Source organism: Mastacembelus armatus, chromosome 12 (genome assembly GCF_900324485.2).
Source record: "Mastacembelus armatus chromosome 12, fMasArm1.2, whole genome shotgun sequence".
NCBI classification, from domain to species: domain Eukaryota; kingdom Metazoa; phylum Chordata; class Actinopteri; order Synbranchiformes; family Mastacembelidae; genus Mastacembelus; species Mastacembelus armatus.
In genome coordinates, this window is record NC_046644.1 from 48,164 (window position 1) to 69,892 (window position 21,729).

General features: G+C 40.8%; 1 protein-coding gene across 7 annotated transcripts; it reads left to right on the forward strand.

Moving 5' to 3' along the window:
• Window positions 1-5,408: 5,408 nt before the first annotated feature.
• On the forward strand, window positions 5,409-21,490 carry LOC113124298 (spindlin-Z-like). 7 transcript variants are annotated; one of them, XR_003295023.2, is made up of 9 exons: window positions 5,409-5,565; window positions 11,880-11,977; window positions 12,675-12,780; window positions 13,647-13,695; window positions 13,888-14,023; window positions 14,340-14,457; window positions 15,928-16,161; window positions 21,075-21,342; window positions 21,408-21,490. XR_003295023.2 is itself a non-coding variant. In XM_026296925.2 (8 exons), the coding sequence occupies exons 3-8, from the start codon at window positions 12,741-12,743 to the stop codon at window positions 21,272-21,274; spliced, it is 777 nt and encodes a 258-aa protein (XP_026152710.1). In that variant the 5' UTR covers window positions 5,409-5,565; window positions 11,880-11,977; window positions 12,675-12,740; the 3' UTR covers window positions 21,275-21,490. The 7 variants fall into 7 exon arrangements, 6 of the variants coding, with proteins under 6 accessions (XP_026152710.1, XP_026152711.1, XP_026152715.1 ...); XM_026296925.2 differs by having other exon boundaries at window positions 21,075-21,490; XM_026296926.2 differs by having other exon boundaries at window positions 12,698-12,780; window positions 21,075-21,490.
• The last annotated feature ends 239 nt before the right edge of the window (window positions 21,491-21,729 follow it).

The following is a 21,729-nucleotide window of genomic DNA, read 5'->3' on the forward strand; positions in this document are numbered from 1 at the left end:
TCACCTGTCTCTTGTTTAGTCCTTTGCTTTATATACCTTTGTTCATCTATTGTTTAGTTACCAGGTTGTCTGTTGAGATACACTTACGTTCCATGCCTAGAGTGCCTGAATTTGCCACGCCTCAAGTCTGCTTTGTTTTCTCTTTTGGATTTTGATCATGGACTGCTCTTTTGTTTTCCCAGGGTTAAGTTGTTTCTTTTCTTTATGTGTTTTGTTTCAAGACTGTTCTTGCCCAAAGGTGTTTTGCGTTTGTCTTCCCTGATTCTCCTCACCATGTTGAGTAGATGTGTCTTGTTCCCTTAGTGTGCACCCTCATGCTTTTCTCTGTTCATGTTTTTCCCGTGGTCTGATATGTCCCCAAGTGCGTGTGTGACCCAGACCTTCATGCCTTGTTTCCCTTTCATGTCTATGTCCCCCTGTGGTCTGGTGAGTTCCCCTCAGTGTGTGTGACCCAGACCTTCATGCCTTGTTTCCTCTTGTAGTTCATGTTTCATGTTCTCTTATAGTCTGGTGTGTCTGAACCCCTGTCTTGTCCCTGCGTCCTTGTAGGCCTGTGTGACCCCAGTGTGTGTGTGTGTCCCAGGTCCCATGTCTTGTCCCCTTTAGTTCATGTGGTCTCGTCCTTTCTGTTCACGCCCCCTCACGTCCCCAGGGTTCCAGCTTTCTTGTTTCAGTTTTGAGTTTCAATAAAGTTTCACCTTGCACCTTGAGTACCAGAGTGGGCGCATTTTAGGTCCTAAATAATTAATTAACCCCCGATTCCTGACAGTTTGTAGACAGCTGGATACTGACAATCATGGGGTATATGTGTCCAGTATCAGACACATATACCCAAAGTGCAAAAAAGCAAAAAATATATATGTATAGGCTTTATTTTTTTGTATCAATCCATTTTATTAACCATTTATGCTCATCCATTATACACGGCCATGTTTGTAGTCTTCATATTGTCATTTTATTTCAGGTTCATGTCATGTTTTTTTTCATATCATAAACAACATGTAGTTACTTAAATGAACAGGACCACAGGACCGTGATCTAACAAGCTATAAGCATGTTATATAGGCGCAACGTCTTGTCTTTCTTTGCCACGAAAAAGAAACCGGCCCCGGCGGGAGAGGAGGGAGGGTAGATAATGCCTGATACTAGGGACTCCCTTATGTGTTTTTCTATTGCCTTTCTCTCATGGCGCGACAGGCTACACAGCCGAGAGATAATGGGCGGAGCGGAGACAGTATGAAAGGCAATGGCAACTCCAGCGCACAATCTTACCTTGAACCCAATCAATGTGGGGTTTATGCTGGCAGTAGTGATGGTTAGTTCGGATCATTTGACTGATTCGGTTCTTTGAATCTCGGTCAGCAAAATAAACAAATCTTTTCGACTCATTTCGTTCACTTCAGCAGAATGTAATTAAAATGTTACATGTTAATTCCCCAACACATACTTACACACATATTGATCACGTTTCGAATAAGAAAGAACTGTAATGCCACCAAGGTCATATTATAAGTAATAGCCTACCTGCGTCTTGAGGCTCTGGAGTCTGTTACTTCATCGCCTCACCTCCAGATTTCTTTGGGTCAATTCGTTCCTTTCTCACGTGACATCCGAAACTAAGCTATCCCGTGCCGTCTTCTGTCTGCCCAACAGCAGACTGATATATCTCTTGCGCCTTTGGTTCGAGTCGTTCGCGCATCACGTAACAGCCCCATAGGCTTAGACTAATGACTCAAACCCGAGGACTCGAAAGGTGAACTAATCTTTTCTGTTTACTGATCTCATGTGATGCACGGTCAACACAAAATGAACGAATCACTGCCCGAGAGGACTTCATGTTCTTGAGTCATGGGAAAGATTTGTTCAAAATGAACGAATCGTACATGAACGACACATCACCAACTGGCAGAGCCAGGGATAGCCTAACACAAGCGCTGTCTGGGGAGACAAGATCATTTTGAGGCTAATCTCCAACCTGTGGTTACCGGAGAAGAGGAAAGTAAGCAGCTCAGACGTGTGGGTAACACTGGCTAAGAGGCGCCTGTCCAGCGTATCCGCACGGATAGATTGGGCTAATGGGCAAAGCTGAATTTGGAGGTGCTGAGCCAGTTCCGCGTCTAAAAAGTTACCGTCGGCCCCTGAGTCAACGAGGGTTGAGAGAGGACTGGTCTCGTGGTTGAGGACCAGCGTGGTGGGTAGAGAAAACCTGGTTCATCCCCCACCAGGTTCATTGATGAGCCGATTCTCTTGGTTGGTCTGGGCAGGAGGCTAGCTGTGAACCCGAAGTGTCACAGTGGGGGCAGCGGCCCTGCCGTTTCCGCCGTCGTCGCTCTCCGTGTGTCCAATGCTGCATGGGCTCTTCAGGATCCTCCGACAGTAGCAACTGTTTGAAATTCAATGGAATAATCCCATACACTCTGTGGCCCCATACAGTATGTAAATAGATTATTTCATCATTCTTATTGTTTTGATTAGACTGTCTGTTCTTTTTGTCCCCCCTATTAAATCCTTTGGAGGACATCTACTTACTTGGCAGAAGCACAAATGAGGACGGCAGTGGGCAAAGCAATATCATTTTCAGTGGGATCGACTGAAAATGGGTGCACAACCCACATGTGTCCCTCTCTGGGATCCTCAGGAAAGTATTCATTAAATTTCTCTGCCAGTTGTGAGAGGTGCACAACCCACACGCGTCCCTCTCTGGGATCCTCAGGAAAGTATTCATTAAATTTCTCTGCCAGTTGTGAGAGGTGCTGACAGACTGAATGACTGATCTTCACCTGAGGGTGAAACTTTATTATGAATTGTGAATTTATTATGAACTTTATTGTGAACCTCTAAACTTTAGAGTATCTCTATCATAGTATCAGGCAGATACTCGATCGTGCACCAGAAGCTAAATGGACCCAATGTTTTCTCCACCATGAAAGCCTTGCAGCAAAAAAAATGTCACCAGAGTTCCACGAGGTGATGGATGTAAGTGTGAAAACCATCAACTTCATAAAAATAATGCTGTGAACTCCAGATGTTTTGCTAAACTTTGTGAGGGCATGGAAGCAGATCACTTCCAGCTGCTCTATCTATCACAGTGAGGTGAGATGGCTCTCAAGAGGACTTGACCTCAAGCGATTGTTTGAGCTGAGGAATGAGCTTTTTCTCTTTTCTCACTGAGAGAAAATCTCCTCTTGCACATTACTATACCAACACCAAGTTCACAGCTAAACTTGCCTATCTCTGTGACATTTTTTCTCTGCTGAACCAACTGAACATCTCACTTCAAGGGAGAAATAGCAACATATTTTTTGTTGCAGACAAAGTTCAAGCTTTCAAGAGGGAACTTGCTTTGTGGACTAAGAGGGCCCAGGAAGAGAGAATGGACGTTTCCACTTTTGTCTGGCATTTTGGAAAACTCCCCTCAGGTGAAGATCAGTCATTCAGTCTGTCAGCACCTCTCACAACTGGCAGAGAAATTTAATGAATACTTTCCTGAGGATCCCAGAGAGGGACACATGTGGGTTGTGCACCCATTTTCAGTCGATCCCACTGAAAATGATATTGCTTTGCCCTCACATCTGGAATCACAGCTTCTGGAAGTTTCCACTGACAGCACTTTAAAGGGGCAGTGGGGAAAACTGGACCTAGGCTCCTGGATTGTTGTCTCAAAGGAGTACCCACGTCTTGCACTGAGGGCTGTGAAACTCCTTCTCTCATTCACGACTACATACCTGTTTGAATCAGGGTTCTCCATTGTGGCCACAACTAAGACCAAAGCTCGCAACAGACTCAGAGCATCACTGGAGGCTACCCTGAGAGTGAGCCTTTCCCCCATTCCACCCAGACTGGATCTGATCATGTCTGAGAGGCAGGCCCAAGTGTCTCATTAAGAGGCGAACATAAATTGGGAGTTGCAGCATGTTAAAAAAATGACAGAGTCATTGTTGTGACTGTTATTGTTCATTTGTCACAGATTTAGAGAGTAACTTCTAGTTCTGCCATGCAAAAATTAAGACTGCTAAATTGTCAAATTCATCAGCAGGTTATAAGGCAATATTTAATTTGCACTTTATTTAAATTTCATTTACAGTTTATTTATTTAATTTAAAACTTTTATTTTAAATGTATTTATTTTATTACCATAGAATTTTATTTATCAGAATTTCTCTTCAGTTTTTTGAGAGTATCTAAAATAAACACTAGAATACACCAGCACTGTATGGTAAGAGCTGGAATGACATGGCTCAAAGCACCTGTTACTGATTGAAATGGCAAGTCAACTATGAAATCTCATAATTTTGAAATATGGTCTCCATAATAATAAAAAAATCTTAAATCTTTTCTTTCATGAATGTGCTTATACCACCCAACATGGATGCTGCTCTTACTCTCACCACCACTATGAAAGCTAGTTGTTTCCACAACTGGTTCCTCCCATGTAACCATGCAGAAACCTGCATTTCTCAGTTTCATACTTTAGCAGTGCACAACTAGCTATACATGTCCAATTTCCCAGAAGATGACTTGTCATTTTCTGGCTTTACAGGCAAATAAAAACACAGTCACTTACATGACAGTTTTAGCAGAAACACAGTCAGACTGTGTGGTGTTAGTTTGAGCAACATAATATAAAGACAGTAACTGACAGATGAATAAATGTTGCTTTAATGAAATTGATTCATCATAACTCATTTTATTAGTGATTATCTAACTGATTGTCCTTCTATGTTTGTCTGTCTGTCTATCTGTCTGTCTCCTCTGCTGTCGCATTCAACAGCAGTTCGGATCACTATTAAGCAGGGAGAAACAGCGTAATGCGCCAATCTCTGTTCTTGCAGTACCTCTCGGTTGCACTATTTGGCAAAGAGGGACAGGGGCGGGAGGGAAATCAAATAGTCAGACTGACAACAATACCACCGGAAGTGAGGCGAAAAAGTAAAATAAAAGTTTATATAAATAATAAAATTAAAAGGCTATTATATAGGGTCTTTGGTTTGACGTTAGGTCAACCCTAACCCGTCTTATTAGGTGATATCTTGTTACCAGTCTGTGTAACATACATATGATTTTGTTGACAGTAGAGTTTGGTAGTTGCTGAACAATATCCTATTTATGTTAATATTTCTACAGCTGCAGGATACAACATTTGGCAGGAGTATTATCTCCTTTAAATGTAGCTAAGCTTCCTCTCTTTGTACTAAGGTAGGCCAAACACATCTTGGACCTATGCACTGGAAATAATGAAATAAAATGGATTTTCTCTTCTGGTATAATTTTAACAAACACTGCTATTTTCAAATGTTCCTTTTAATCAACCTCAACATTAAACGCAAAAGTCTAACCCAATTACTACGTGTACTCTTCTGGTCTGGTATCGCGCATTGGCGCTTTTATTGTGGAAAGTTTGACCGGATGTCTTGCGACTGGCCATGTCCTAGCTTTCCGCGGGGAGATGGCCGAGGACTCTTTGCTGGTTCCTGTGAAGTCGAAAAGAGCTCTGTGGACAGACAGCAGGAGGCGAGAAAACCCGTTACAATCCTCTCCGAGCTCCGTTTCTAAAAAGTACTGACGGTAAGGCCCAATTCGATGCTTACCGTGTGTCAGGCGGCTTGTCCGCCCGCAACTAAACGGCCCGAAAACAACAGGCTGAGCGCTCGTTTTGTCGGTGGCGTTCTCCCGCCGACGGTTGGTGTGGCGGGGGAGGGGCGGGGGAAGCAGCAGCAGACACACAGACCTAACCCAGTATGTTGCTGTCTTTCTGTCTGGGAGATTTCTGCCTTTTGTGCAGAAACGCTGCCGGACAGACATTGTGCGCTTGTCTGAGGCCCCTCTCCGCCCCGTCTCACCTGAGGTGAAGCTGTAAATACCAGTGAGTAAAAAGAGCGAGCAACATGGCTGACGCTGGCCCTGCAGAACCTGCTGTTGGCCAGTGCAGATAATAACTGCAGATAATAACTGTAACGTTATATTTATTAATGTTTTAACCTCTCCAGCTAGCTGACTGACGCTTAACCTAGCAAGCTTGTTTGCTGACACGAGTAAAATGAAAAACAACAAAGCAAACGTGAGTAACAGCTGTCAAAGCGCAGAATGCCAGCACTAAATACCTTTTTATGCAGCCTTTCACAAATGCCTTTGGTGCATGTTTTCATTACCATACAGTCAGCAATGCAGAGAGGAGAGAGACAACTATAGTTATATATTTATATGGCTAAACTTAGTGACAGCTAATTTGAATGTTCGAGTCTTCTTATAGCTACGTCCCTTTTTCAGTTCATAACCAAAACAAAGGTCAACTGGAGTCTGATTCTGCAGGTGAAGCTAGAACGGGAATCTGAGGCTGCAGGTGAAGCTATATCCCTGCTGCCGACTTAATGATGCTCATCTCACAGAAATTACATTGCATACATGCATTTTGTCATTTCTGTCTCCTTCCAGTCTCTCAAAAAGTCTTTCTTTCAAAACATCTACTGTACATCTGTCTTCCAACATTGTGAAGGCTCCAATTTTTAAAAGTCCACTTCGCCCAAAACATGCAGATAGGTTGGGTTTTCATTTATAAAGTTTTGGTAAGCATAACACTGGGGAAGAAATATTTGGAACACAACATAAATTCAACACTTTTTTAAAAATCAGCAGCTATGCCTGTGACTGACGACCTGTCCATGGTATACCCCTGCCTTTTGCCTAAAGATAAAACCCACAATGCTCACTGAAATAATTTCAAACTGACAGAAGTAACAGTAAATAAAAAAATTACTGAAAATTAACTAATGAAAATCAGACATTGCTTTTGAATTGTGGTTCAACAGAAGAATTAATGAAACTGTCCTGGACAAAAATGATGGTACCCCTAGAAAAGTTTGAAAAGAATTTGACCATAGGGACATTTTAAACTAAAGCATGTCCTGTAATTAGCATCACGGGTGTCTTCAAACTTGTCATCAGTCAGTCTACCTATTTAAAGGCTAAAAAGTAGTCACTGTACTGTTTGGTATCATGGTGTGTACCACACTGAACATGGACCACAGAAAGCTAAGGAGAGAGTTGTCTCAGGAGATTAGAAAGACAATTATAGACAAGCATGTTAAAGGTAAAGGCTATAAGTCCATCTCCAAGCAGCTTGATGTTCCTGTGACTACACCTGTGCATATTATTCAGAAGTTTAAGGTCCGCAGGACTGTAGCCAACCTTCCTGGATGTGTCCGCAAGAGAAAAACAAATTGAAGAGACGGATAAAAAGAAGGATAACCAAAGAGCCCAGAACAACTTCCAAGGGTGAACTCAGTGTCAGACTGCACCATCTGTCCCTGTTTGAGCCACAGTGGACTTAATGGAAGACGACCGAGGAGGACTCCACTGTTCAAAGCACATCATAAAAAAGCGAGACTAGAATTTGCCAAAATGCATATTGACAAGCCACAAAGCTTCTGGGAGAATGTCCTTTGGACAGATGAGACAAAACTGGAGCTTTTTGCCAGTCACATCAGCTCTATGTTCACAGACGCAAAAATTAAGCATGCAAAGAAACGAACACTACCTACTGTGAAACCTGGAGGAGGCTTGGTTATGTTCTGGGGCTGCTTTGCTGCATCTGGCACAGGGTGTCTTGAATCTGTGCAGGGTACAATGAAATCTCAAGACTATCAAAGTATTCTGGAGTGAAATGTGCTGCCCAGTGTTGAAAAGCTTGGTCACAGGTCATGGGTCCTCCAACAGGATAATGACCCAAAGCACACAACTAAAAACACCCAAGAATGGCTAAAAACAAACCAGTGGACTATTCTGAAGTGGCCTTCTATGAGCCCTGATCTAAATGCTATTGAACATCTATGGAAAGAGCTGAAATAGGGACTCCATTTTTTTGGAATCAAACCTACAACAATCAAGTCTAACAGACTGTAATCAATAAACACCATCAGGTGCCTTCATCTGTCATGAGGCTTTCACTATGCTGTTGTAGCACTTCTCCTTAGTTATATACTGTAAGAAGAGAAGCATGGATGCTGCTTAAGAATGGTTATCCTATAGTGTCAACAGTTTTTCTGTTTATACATGGCAGACAATGTAAAAATGCTTGTTAAAATGGCAAAAACAATGTGTGACACAATTTTGATTGGGCAGTTTTCTATAGTCTTTATATTTTAAGCATGTTGTTTCAAATTCTGGTTCCATATCTTGTCAGAGTTCTAACCACAAGTTATTACTACACATCAAAAGGTATTTTCAAAAAAATTAACCATTTCCCACATCTAAAAAGTTCTTGATTTGTCAATGTTCATTTTGCAGTGACTAGCAGTCTGTTGCTTCTCTGGCTCTCCAGATGTGAACTGGGGGTGGTAGTGTAGTGTGGATGCTATACCTAAACAATTTCTGCTACAGCTCTGCTGCAGTATATATGGAAGCTACAGACATACATAGACACTTTAACTGCTATGCTACTTGTTAGTAATTGCTAAATGCTAATGTCAGTCATTTTCATAGTAATGTCAACTGTGTTGTGCCTCAAACATTTCTGTCGTTATAGCTCTTTAAGCGTGGCAGTGTGGCATTAGTACTAGTTAAAGATTTTTCTGTTAGTTTGCTGCTTTAGCATGGATGCTAGTTATAAATTTCCCAGCCGTTCCAAAATATTGTGTCTACGGTCTTGAATTGGGGAAAAAAAAGTTTGCAAAAGTACAGTTTGGCTTTGTCATCACTATAAATGCGAGTCAGTTCAGATGGTTGTATTTCCACTTCACAATACTCACTGAGACACTGACCCATTGACCATTGAGGTTTAGACTCAAATGTGGCATTTTTTTCAACATTCAAAACATTCTTCATTCTACAAACAGTCAACCTTAAACCGGAGAAAACCAACTAGGGTGTAAACACTGAATACTTAAATTTTTTCTTTTTTAAATAGACATACCGAAAAAATGTGTACTTAGCAGATTTGATGTTAAATTAAAAACATGTTGGATTTATTGTACTGGTCCATGGAGTCAGGGCATTGCTGGGGCTTGATCTAATCCAGAGGTTTTGTCGAGACAAAGTGAAACGTTCAGTGTTTGATTGAGCCTTCAATCTAGAGTTCCTTACAGTACAGTTACAGTGGGTGTTTGTATATGCAAAGTTTTGTAAAAATCTAGTTTAGCTCTGTCTTTGGGACTGAACGCCACCTGTCACATTTGACAAACTTGATGTTTTGTGCTGGACAGAAAGTCATTCATGTCCAGCACTGGCCAGCCCCTCAGGACAGCAGATGACTAATCGTGTTGCTCGGGGTGATGGGAAGGAAATCACCACCAGCTGCAGCCAAATGCTGTAAAATGTCTCTTATGGTTTTGGTTTAGTTTCTTCTGCAGGTAACCAGCCGTTAGTTGGATACCCTGCACCAAGCATTTATTTGTTAACAGCACTTGAAATTATAGGTTGAAATTGTCATTTGTTTAAGCACATATTGAAAATGTACTAACACAGTTGCTATAAATGACAGTTATTTTTAGTATCAATTAGTCTGTCAAACATTGAACATTAAATGTTCAATGGGAATATCACTACCAGACATGACTTTCAAAGAAGATTTGGCTGAAATCTTAGCAGGCTCCATGTCACTCTTCGTTATTTCAAAAACAATTTCAGGGACGGTTCCATCTTCCAAACTACCTTTTCATTTTACATTATGCATTGATATACTGCATTTCATGCATGTCTTTCAAATCTGGAGCTTTAGCTGTTTTCCAAAGTTTCAAAATACTTCTAGACACTAATCATCCCCACCATAGTCATTGTAAATCTTCATTTTGCTATATTTAGTATTTGAGATTTGTCCATAGTAAACATGAAACGGGAGTCAGAGGGATTGTTGAGCTAAGCCAGTGACTCAGGACTTCCTTAACTCCAAATGTCTCACTAATGTGCATTCACATATACAATGGAGGAAAGTTTCATTTTGTACTTTCAACACAAACCATTGTTCTGTGAAGTCTTACTGGTTATCTATTTACTGATTTATTTCCCTTCTTCCTTTACATATTGTCCACTTTCTCAACCAGCAGACTAAAATTCAATACTATCGTAAAAAATTTGTCTCACATTAGGTTCATATTTTGCTTCAAATATAATTGAGAAATGTTTCTGTTTTTGTATAGTGCCATCTGTTTCCATGAACTGCAGAATGCTTCTGTATTGAATGAAATAAAGAAACTCTACATGTGGGTAATAAGGAATGCAACCACAGAGGGGCACACTCCAGTGTCTTCATGTGCCGGTCCCAAGTCCGGGTAAATGCAGAGGGTTGTGTCAGGAAGGGCATCCGATGTGAAATTTAAGCCATATCAAACATGTGAATTGCAAATATTCAGCAAGAATGAAAGAAAGGTGTACAAGACAGTGGTGAGACCAGCAGTGTTGTATGGTTTAGAGAGAGTGGCACTGAGAAAAAGACAGGAGCTGGAGGTAGCAGAGCTGAAGATGTTGAGGTTCTCTCTGTGAGTGATGAGGATGGATAGGATCAGGAATGAGTACATCAGAGGGACAGCTCATGTTAGATGTTTTGGAGAAAAAACCAGGGAAGCCAGATTGAGATGGTTTGGACATGTTCAGAGGAGGGACAGTGACAGTACATTGGTAAAAGGATGCTGAGGTTAGAGCTGCCAGGAAGGAGGCCTAGAGGAAGACCAAAGATGAGGTTCTTGGATGTAATGAAGGAGGACATGATAGGGTAGTTGGTGTGGGTGTGGAGGATACAGACAGATAGGGTTAAATGGAGGCAGATGATTCGCTGTGGCGACCCATGAAGGGAGCCACCGAAAGGAAAAGAAGAAGAAAAAGGTTTGGATCATACATAGTTTTTGCCACAAACTTGTTTTCACAGTTGTTTACATCTGTGAATTTAAATTACTAATCAGTGGGAGAGGTTTTTTTTTTTATAACAAGGTTTTGAGCAGACAGGGGAACAGAAGGGGACAGTAGAGATGTGTTACATAACATTTTGCCTGCGGATAAATGATACACTCCATCACAGGCCCCACTATCAGTAATTGAAATCTCATGTACAGAACATGAAACCTTTTGAATGCTGATCTATTGTGGGCTGAACTGAAGCTGTTCTGTCATACTTACACCAATCTGCATTTTGTTTAATTCCACAATAATAACAATTTTTCCACAATAAGATGCAAGGTTCAATTCAATTGGTCCCTAACTAGTTAGTAACAACCGAAGGTTTAACAAATTCAGGGTAAGATGTAGACATTTTATTTATCTTCTGCATTGTTTGCAGCTTATTCATGAAATCTGTTCATTTTGATTATTTTCAAGCTTCATATGCAGTCAGGCAGTATATCTGAAGTGTCCATAATCAAGATGCTGTTTTGATAAATAAAACATGGACAGCTTGATTCCTGCAGTTAAGAGTTCAGGACAGAATACAAATATGCCCCATGGAAAAGGTGCAGAATGTAAATCATTAGACACCTTCACTGTTAGAACAGACAAGTTGTCTGCAGCAGATACAGTCGGCTTTTTGTGAAGATGGTAGTGTTTATTTTCATTATTTACATTTTGCTGAATAGAGCTCTGTAACATAACAATTTCCTGTGATTCTGATTCATTTTACCACCTGCTGTTCATAACCAGAAAAATTAACCAAAGACCTAGGGCCTAGCTTTTACAGAGCCTTTATCCGCATCTTATAGTCTCCCATGGCTTATGTATCATGGCAGCTTATTTGCCATCATAGGACTAAACTATGAAACTTAAATCAACATAAATCTAAAATTTCTAACTTATATGTTTTCATGAAAAGTCACACTAAAATAAAACATAACTGGCATGGCTACATTTGTTTAGACATTATTTATCTTACAGTTTTGTTGAACTGTGTTTTATTGTCACAGGATGAATTCTGGTTCTTCCCTCTAACCGTGAAGCCCAACTCCTTGGAGTGCTCAACCTCTCGTCACCATTCCTGAATACTGGAGACTGGATAAAACCTGTGAGTGTAACTTGTTATGTTCACCAGCAGGGGAAACTAACTTATCAGCAACTTCTTAGCTTAGTGCTTTACATGTTTATGCAAGTAAATCATTAAGTAATTAATTTTAACTTTGTATTTTTAGAGGGATCTACAGTGCAGCTCTCTGAAGTATCTCCTTAGTTTTATTCAACATGTTGACATGGTTACTATTGGCACATTAGGTTAATAATAGTGGATTACCACACAATTCAAAACAATGAGCTACCTAAACACAGGCAGTCAGAACATTAATTAGATAAAACAGTCTAAAATTTGCACAGTTATATTCTCTGTTTCTTATAAGCTGGATAACCCACTAATCCTCCTTCATGTTGCAGGCTCCTGGACAATAAGATGAGAAAATAGCCATGCAGTTTAACCCATTTTTAGATAGATCAGTGCTTTCATGATGACTAGATATTTAATATCAACCTGAGTGTTTGTGACTTAATTAGTTATGATCAGGGCAAAACAGTCTTCTTGAAATTAAAAGGATGATCTATGTCACCCCTGGTGGGTTGACCCTAGGTGATTTCTGTTGTTGTAATTCCCTCTTGTCACACATAGATGTCAGCAAATGTTTTAAAGGATCAGATCAGCAGCTCAACAGGACAGTGTATGAGTCTCTGAAGAGACTTTCAGATTTCTGTCTGCCTGTCACTTTCCATTGTTGTAGAACTGGACTGGTTTGTGTTGTAGCTGTGTGGCTGGGCAGCCTGGCTGCCTCCCTGCCTCCAGATGAATGAAGAGCACTCCGGGACACAGAGACACAGCTGATACAGGTCAGAGGTCATTTAAATGTTGTGCAACCACTCCCTGGTGGTAGCTTTGTTTGTCTGTTTCTATGTCTGACAACTTGCAGATATACATATATAGATATACAGTTTTGTTATATATTGGTTATCTGTATATATGCCCCCCCTATGTACAGTTCTTATTGAAATCATGGTAACTATAAAGAATAAACAACTTCATCAACTTTACTGTTTGCATGCTGAAATCAGTTTGACTTGTCACACGTGTAGGTTCATCCTTTTCCTTTCTGTGCGGTTCAGACTACAACAGCATTTCCAAATCGTTCCGTTCATAGCGACTGAAACACTGTGGTGTGGATTGGCCATGTGATATAACTCTGCCAGGAGCTGGTGCTTGTGGCCTTCAGAAGCTGGTGCTCTGGTTGATCTGATGATGTTGCAGCAGCATTTCGTCTTGTATTTTCTGTCTGTTGCTCTGTTTGCCTGAACAGCATTCCCTCCATAGTATACTCTGAAACTCATATGCTACAGCAGCCGCTTTATTCAGTTAAACATTCAAAAGCCTGAGAATAATTTATATTCCCTATTGAGTCACGAGATCGTAGCTTATAAATGTGCGCCAAAATGTGTGCCATATCAGCTGAATGATGAACTCTGTCACTTTTATTTTAACATTAGTATTATCTAAAATGAAGAAATGTTAACCAACAAAAAAGTCCAAATGTGTCTAGGTTAATTTTTGATATAGTACTAAAATTAGCTGGGGCCTTGGAAGGTTGAAAAAGCATTTAAAGTTACAGACCAATGAAGTTGAAACCATGTGGGATTTACTGGGCAGACTGTCACATCATTTTGCTTTTGTGTTTGCCAAACGTGCTGTGTTTTCTCCTCAGGGCATGCAGGTGTTTCTGCAAATATGATGAAGAAAAAGAATCCCCATAAGTGAGTTAAGATGTTTTTCTACTCATTTATTTTAGTTTTAGTCAAAATTACTGCATTCAGATGTCCTGTAGCAGGGAACATGTATGTTTCTGTTCCTATATTTGGGCATCTCACAGATGCATCTGAAAGTACAAACAACAAACGAGATCTCAAAAAGGATAATTATTACTGTCATTTCATGTCACTATTAAGGAAACATAAGAGCAATCTGAGTCCAGCCACCAAAGTTTTGTCACAGCCGCGACGTAACATCGTTGGCTGTAGAATCCAACATGTCTGGAAGGAAGGAGGTGGCCATGTGGTCTGGAAAGGAACAGTGCTCGATCAGGTAATCAAAGAATTGCTTTCTTACTGAGTGAATCAGGGATTCAGAACAGATTCAGAAACAGAAGTTGCTTTATATTCATGTTTCACATTGTCTCCAATCATATGTGTCCAACTTCCCTCTAACAGTATAGGCATCAATACCAAACAAGTATCTACATACACTTGCACTAACCTCTGTATCGTCACTGTCACACTGGTGTATTCTTCCAGGAAACTAAGATGTGTATTGTTATTTAATGAATGATTAAATGAGAGAAGCATGTATGGAGAGAGGCACAAGCAAAACAAGTGTTCTCAGTTTTATGTGTTTCAACCAGGTCCCAGTGAACCCATCTCTCTATCTTATCAAGTATGATGGTTTCGACTGTGTTTATGGTTTGGAGCTTCATAAAGACGAGAGGGTTCAGGGGCTGGAGGTGCTCCCTGACAGACTGGGTAAGACTGAACTGACAGTGACAAACTAAAAATGCTAACACTAAGTATCAGAGGTCTACCGATATGGATTTTCTCTGGCTGATGCCGATATTTAGAAATCAGGGCAGCCGATGGCCTATATATGATGCCGATTCTTTTGGCCGATTTTAATTTTCCCCCTTCATCTCTTTCCTGTGCGTATCGGACGCACAGACACACTTACTGAGGAAAGTTATCCTGCGTGTAAGAAGCAAGAATATTCGTCTGAATTGCACGCGTTTCTACTTTCAGATTTGTTGCACACATGATAAGCATGGTCAGCATCAATTCTAATACGCTACGATGTAATTACACGTTCGAAACGAATGGTTTTTCCCTGCCATCATTGACTGAAGCCGTGTGTAAACAGGGCACGGGTACAGTGTGTGTGTTGCTCTGTACAGAAACAGAATGAACAACATGAGTTTATCCATACAACGCATGCTAATATAACAATTTAGCCGCTGGGCTTGTTAGCATGTTTTGGTACCCGTGCCTACAGCCTAAACTACAGTTCGCTAACAATACAGACCCAAAAATAGTTACTCGCCATCGTTCTCCAAAAGTAGCTTCATACTTAACCAATGAAATGCTTAAGGCTAAATTAAAAAGGAAAGATAAGTACTTTCTTATCGTTTCTGGACACTTTTCAGCAGACGGGAACATCAGCTCACTCAACACCGGTGACGACAACCTGCTTGTCGCACAACAACGCTTAGCTGGTCGCAGCTGTGCCTGCCTATAAATCGGTTTAAAATGGGCCGATGTCATTAATTAAAATGTGCACAGAAACGGCCGATCGATCGGTCGACCTGTACTAAGTATGCTAAGCCAGTGCTAAATGCTAATAAATTAGCTTAATAATGTTGGTAAATATGTAGCAGCATGTTGTGCTTATTATTATTACATAGGGAGAAACAGCTCAACAGTCTCCAATTACACTTTTAAATTCAGTTTGAAACAGCCTTTACACACGTCAATGTAACATGCTAATATGTTTCATTGGTATACATATAACAATTGACAACAGAGCACATTAATCACAAGCTAATGTTGAGTGTATAACAATGTTGGCTAAATATGATGATAGCATACAAATTGATGGTATATTAGCATGCTAATGTATTACATGTATGGATGCACAGCATGATAACATTTAATCACATATGTTAGCATGCTGAAATATAGGCTAACAAAGTCCAGCTTATACTAATGAAGTTTGTGCCAAGTCTGCAGTAAAGCCCAGAAAGGCAGAGGGGACACCCTTGGGATTTAGGTGACAATATGACTTCTCATCTGTTTTTTTTTTACCTTCAGGGTAGACTTGTCATTTTTGGCCCAACTAGTTATGACAGTTTACTTTTCTTGCGTGTTACAGACATCACAGCTTCACAGGGCTGCTAAGATGACATAAAGTGACTTTTGTCCTGTTTTGAATTTTCATACCTGCAGCTAAATCCCGTCTGACAGATGTCAGCCTGGCAGATGCCATGATAGGTAAAGCAGTAGAGCACATGTTTGAGACAGAGGAGGGTCCGAAGGAGGAGTGGAGGGGGATGGTGCTAGCCCGGGCTCCCATCATGACCACTTGGTTCTATATCACCTATGAGAAAGACCCCGTCCTCTATATGTACCAGCTGCTGGACGACTATAAAGAGGGAGACCTTCGGATCATGCCTGATTCCAGTGAGTGAAGTGATTTTAAAGAGGAACTTAAATGAGCCAACCTGATCCTTTTATGTGTATTTAGCATTTAGATTATATCTGGATAGTGCTTGCAGTGGCAAGACAATGTAAGTTAAGCCTTTGGGATGACCTGCATTTTTGTATAAACCTGTCTTAAATTATGGTCAAATCTTCAGTTAAGTTACAATTTTGAATTCTATATTTTATGTAATAATGCATAGTTTATTTTATTCTTATTTTTTATACTGAATACATCATTCAAACATTCACATTGGAGGCTGGAAAAAGTATGTGAACAACTGTAGAAGGTTGGTGATGCAGCAGGACAATGAACTTAAACACTAAAGAACATCTACTACAGAAATCCACCTAGATGCAGTAAATGACCTCAAGAGCGCCGTTTACACCACGTCATAGAAATATGTCTGAACTGAATCAGTTCTGTAAGGAACGTGTCCAGAATTCCTCCTGAACGTTGTGTTGATTTAGTTCAGATACAGGAAGAAATTTGTTTGAGGTTGTTGCTGCTAAAGATGGTTCAACTAGTTATTAAATCTAAAGGTTCACTCATTTATTTATTTTGTTTCCATGAGTATTGTGAATGTTTGTGTTCAATTAAAACAAAAAGGACTGTTGGTGTATTATGAACATTACATACGTACAATGTGTCTCTGACCTTAGAAGATTAGATCACATGTTTTGACCAATAAGTGCAGAAAACCAAGTAATTCTGAAGGGTCAACAGACTTTTTCTTGATTGGTGCGTGTGTGTCCTCAATCTCGGGCCCCCTACCAGAGAGATGGCAGTTTGAGGGTTTTCCTAGCACTGCGCTCTTCTGAATGGAGAGCTCTGATGTTGTTCCTGGGATCTGTTGGAGCCACTCTCCCAGTTTGGGTGTCACAGCCCAGAGGGTACCGATTACCACGGGGACCACTGTTGCCTTCACCTTCCACATCTTTTTAAGCTCTTCTTTCAGCCCTTGGTATTTCTCAAGCTTCTCATGTTCCTTCTTTCTGATGTTGCTATCATTTGGGATTGCTACATCTACCACTACGGCTTTCTTCTGCTGTTTGTCCACCACTACTATGTCTGGTTGGTTAGCCATCACTAGTTCGTCTGTATCTGGAAGTCCCACAGGATCTTAGCTCAGCCATTCTCCACCACTTGTGGAGGTGTATCCCATTTTGACCTTGGGACCTCCAGCTCATACTCGACACAGATGTTCCTGTACACTATGCCAGCCACTTGGTTCCATGTATGCCCTGCCTGCTGGCATCTTATAACCTGTTGTTATGTGCTGGATTGTCTCAGGGGCATCTTTACACAGCCTTCACCTGGGGTCCCGCCTGGTGTGGTAGACCCCAGCCTCTATTGATCTTGTGCTCAGGGCCTGTTCTTGTGCTGCTATGATTAGTGCCTCTGTGCTGTCTTTCCATCTTTTCCAGCCACTGGTGGGACTTTGCGATGTCAGCCACTTCTTTTATCTGTCTGTGGTACATTGTTAATTTCGTTGACGAAGTATTTTCGTTATAATTTTCGTCAACGACAAGTTTTCACTGACAAAAATGAGATGTTAACTAAATAAAAATTAAGTGATGACGACGAAAACTAAATAAAAATATACTGACATTTTTGTTGACTAATAAAAACGAGACGAAAATGTGAGTGAGGGACGTTTTTAGAAAAGATCCAATCAGAATCAATCTTCTTAGACGCACACGCACATTTAAAAAGTAACTGATTCACCTAGTGACGTGGGATGTGTGAGTACATGACATCATCATAGCCTACACTGGGTTTCTGTCTGACTTAAACTATAATGAAATGGAAACAGCTGGGAGAAAACAAAGAGAAGATATATGGGTCAGTTTCATCTTTGATGCAATGGCATTACTGCTATAATACAGTTTTTCTTTTAAATATTTTGGAGTTGCACTTTTGCTTTAAAGAATGAAGAATGTCATATGCAAGTTATAAACGATGCATATCTAATTTTTGGTCTTTTATGGAAAGGCCATATTCCATCTATATTTAATGAAACTTGTTTTTCATTTAATTTTAATTTAGAATATTTTGTATATTACAATAGTTTTACTAAATTACACTTAAATTAAACCCAACAGATTTTAGTCGACTAAAATCTTATGCTATTTAGTCGACTAAAACTAGACTAAAACTAAAACAAAGCAGATGACTAAAATATGACTAAAACTAAAATTGCATTTTAGTCAAAAGACTATGACTAAAACTAAATTAAAATCTGCTGTCAAAATTAACACTGCTGTGGTACATGCTGTGCAGGGGTTTGTCCTGCCATAATGGTTCTTGTTCCTCTGTCTCTTCTTCGAGCTTCTGTTGCCTGACATATTCACTTGGTAACTCAATTGGTAAATGGTAAATGATCTTATACTCTGACGCTCACCAGTCACCGGCCTCCGTCCTTCCTTTTAGTGTACAGTCTCAGGATACTGGATTTGGGTTGAAACCCTCCATGCATTGTGACATCGGTGGCCTCTGTCTCGTCTTTTGACCAGCTCATTATGTCAGCGGGGGTATCTGATGACCGGTAGGGTGTAGGGGCTCATGGCGTAGACCGTTCCCATTTAGCTGGCTTCTTAGGACTTGCCTTACTCTGTGTACAGTGGGTACGGAAAGTTTGACCCCTTTTAAATTTTTCACTCTTTGTGTCATTGCAGCCATTTGCCAAAATCAAAAAAGTTCATTTTATTTCTCATTAATGTACACTCAGCACCCCATCTTGACAGAAAAAAACAAATGTAGAAATTTTTGCAAATTTATTAAAAAAGAAAAACTGAAATATCACATGGTTATAAGTATTCAGACCCTTTGCAGTGACACTCACATGCTGTCCATTTCTTCTGATCCTCCTTGAGATGGTTCTGCTCCTTCATTGGAGTCCAGCTGTGTTTAATTAAACTGATTGGACTTGATTAGGAAAGGCACACACCTGTCTATATAAGACCTTACAGCTCACAGTGCATGCCAGAGCAAATAAGAATCATGAGGTCGAAGGAACTGCCCAAGGAGCTCAGAGACAGAATTGTGGCAAGGCACAGATCTGGCCAAGGTTACAAAAGAATTTCTGCAGCACTCAAGGTTCCTAAGAGCACAGTGGCCTCCATAATCCTCAAATGGAAAAAGTTTGGGATGACCAGAACTCTTCCTAGACCTGGCCGTCCAGCCAAACTGAGCAATCGTGGGAGAAGAGCCTTGGTGAGAGAGGTAAAGAAGAACCCAAAGATCACTGTGGCTGAGCTCCAGAGAGGCAGTAGGGAGATGGGAGAAAGTTCCACAAAGTCAACTATCACTGCAGCCCTTTATGGCAGAGTGGCCCGACGGAAGCCTCTCCTCAGTGCAAGACACATGAAAGCCCGCATAGAGTTTGCCAAAAAACACATGAAGGACTCCCAGACTATGAGAAATAAGATTCTCTGGTCTGATGAGACCAAGATTGAACTTTTTGGCATTAATTCTAAGCGGTATGTGTGGAGAAAACCAGGCACTGCTCATCACCTGCCCAATACAATCCCTACAGTGAAACGTGGTGGTGGGAGCATCATGTTGTGGGGGTGTTTTTCAGCTGCAGGGACAGGACGACTGGTTGCAATTGAAGGAAAGATGAATGCGGCCAAGTACAGAGATATCCTGGAAGAAAACCTCTTCCAGAGTGCTCAGGACCTCAGACTGGGCCGAAGGTTCACCTTTCAACAGGACAACGACCCTAAGCACACAGCAAAAATAACAAAGGAGTGGCTTCGGAACAACTCTGTGACCGTTCTTGACTGGCCCAGCCAGAGCCCTGACCTAAACCCAACTGAGCATCTCTGGAGAGACCTGAAAATGGCTGTCCACCAACGTTCACCATCCAACCTGACAGAACTGGAGAGGATCTGCAAGGAAGAATGACAGAGGATCCCCAAATCCAGGTGTGAAAAACTTGTTGCATCATTCCCAAGAAGACTCATGGCTGTACTAGCTCAAAAGGGTGCTTCTACTCAATACTGAGCACAGGGTCTGAATACTTATGACCATGTGATATTTCAGTTGTTCTTTTTCAATAAATTTGCAAAAATTTCTACATTTCTGTTTTTTTCTTTCAAGATGGGGTGCTGAGTGTACATTAATGAGAAATAAAATGAACTTTTTTGATTTTGGCAAATGGCTGCAATGACACAAAGAGTGAAAAATTTAAAGGGGTCTGAATACTTTCCGTACCCACTGTATGTATTTGGCTGTGGCGACTTTCCTTGCGGCTTCTTCTTGGTTCCCATTTGCCTGCAGGATTCCAAGGTACTTGTAGCTTTCCTCAACATCTGGTATGCTGCCTTCTGGCAGTTCAATTCCTTTAGTCCTGACAGCCTTCCCTCTCTTTATCATCCGACTACACTTATCCAGTCCAAATGACATTCCGATGTTGTTGCTGTATATCCTGGTGGTGTGGATCAATGAGTTGATGTCTCGCTCACTCCTGACATACAGCTTTATGTCATCCATGTACAGGAGGTGACTGATGGTTGCTCCATTTCGTAGTCAGTATCCTGAACCAGGTCTGGCTGAGGGGGTTCAGGCTTCAAAAAGTATTCAAACCCCTTCAGTTTTTGCATCCTTGTGTAAATTTAATTTAATATGAAGTTTTGCCCAGTCTACACTCAAAAAGCCATAATAAGTAATTGTAAATGTGATTTTAGAATTTTTTGCAAATGTATTAAAAGTCAAAAGCTAAAATTTCAAAAGCATTTACACACTTAATTCAGTACTTTGCAGAAGCTCTTGTGGTATCAGTTAAAACTTCAGTCTTCCTGCCTCTTCAGGTCACTTTTCAGGTCTTTGGAGACTAGACTTTCCAGGTTTAATTGATTTAAATATGTTTTGTTGTACCATCTCTCTGCAGACGACAGTGTCCCAGCAGAGAGGGAACCTGGTGAGGTGGTGGACAGCCTGGTGGGTAAACAGGTTGAGTATGCCAAAGAGGATGGCGGCAAACGAACGGGCATGGTCATCCACCAGGTGGAGGCCAAACCCTCTGTCTACTTTATCAAGTTCGATGACGACTTCCTCATCTATGTCTATGATTTGGTCAAAACGTCATAAAACTGTGTGGTTGTCCTGAGCCCCTCTGCCTACACAGAAACAAAATGCAGCACATGCTGAGAGATCTGATCCAGCACTTGTCCCTCCGACCGTCAAAGACAAAAATAAATACTACGGAAAAACGACATGCTTACTGAGAACAGGCTTGGTGAAGTTCAAGCCTCTTATCTAGATCTTAACATTTTGAAAAAACGAAAGGTTTTCGAAAATTCTGTTTTATTCTAGGGAAAAAAGGATGAAACTGTACTTGAAGATGGAGGCATTTTAGAATTTCACATTCTAAATAAAAAATGATTGACCCCTTAATGTCCTTTCAAAGTCCCAGGACCTCCTTATACCTAAAATTTCTAAACATTCAAATTAATTTACAATGCCTGAGTTCATGCAGTGTACAGGCAGCATAAAATTTGGTCTTGATGACCAGCTCAGCTGATTTGAGAGTGAACATGTCATTG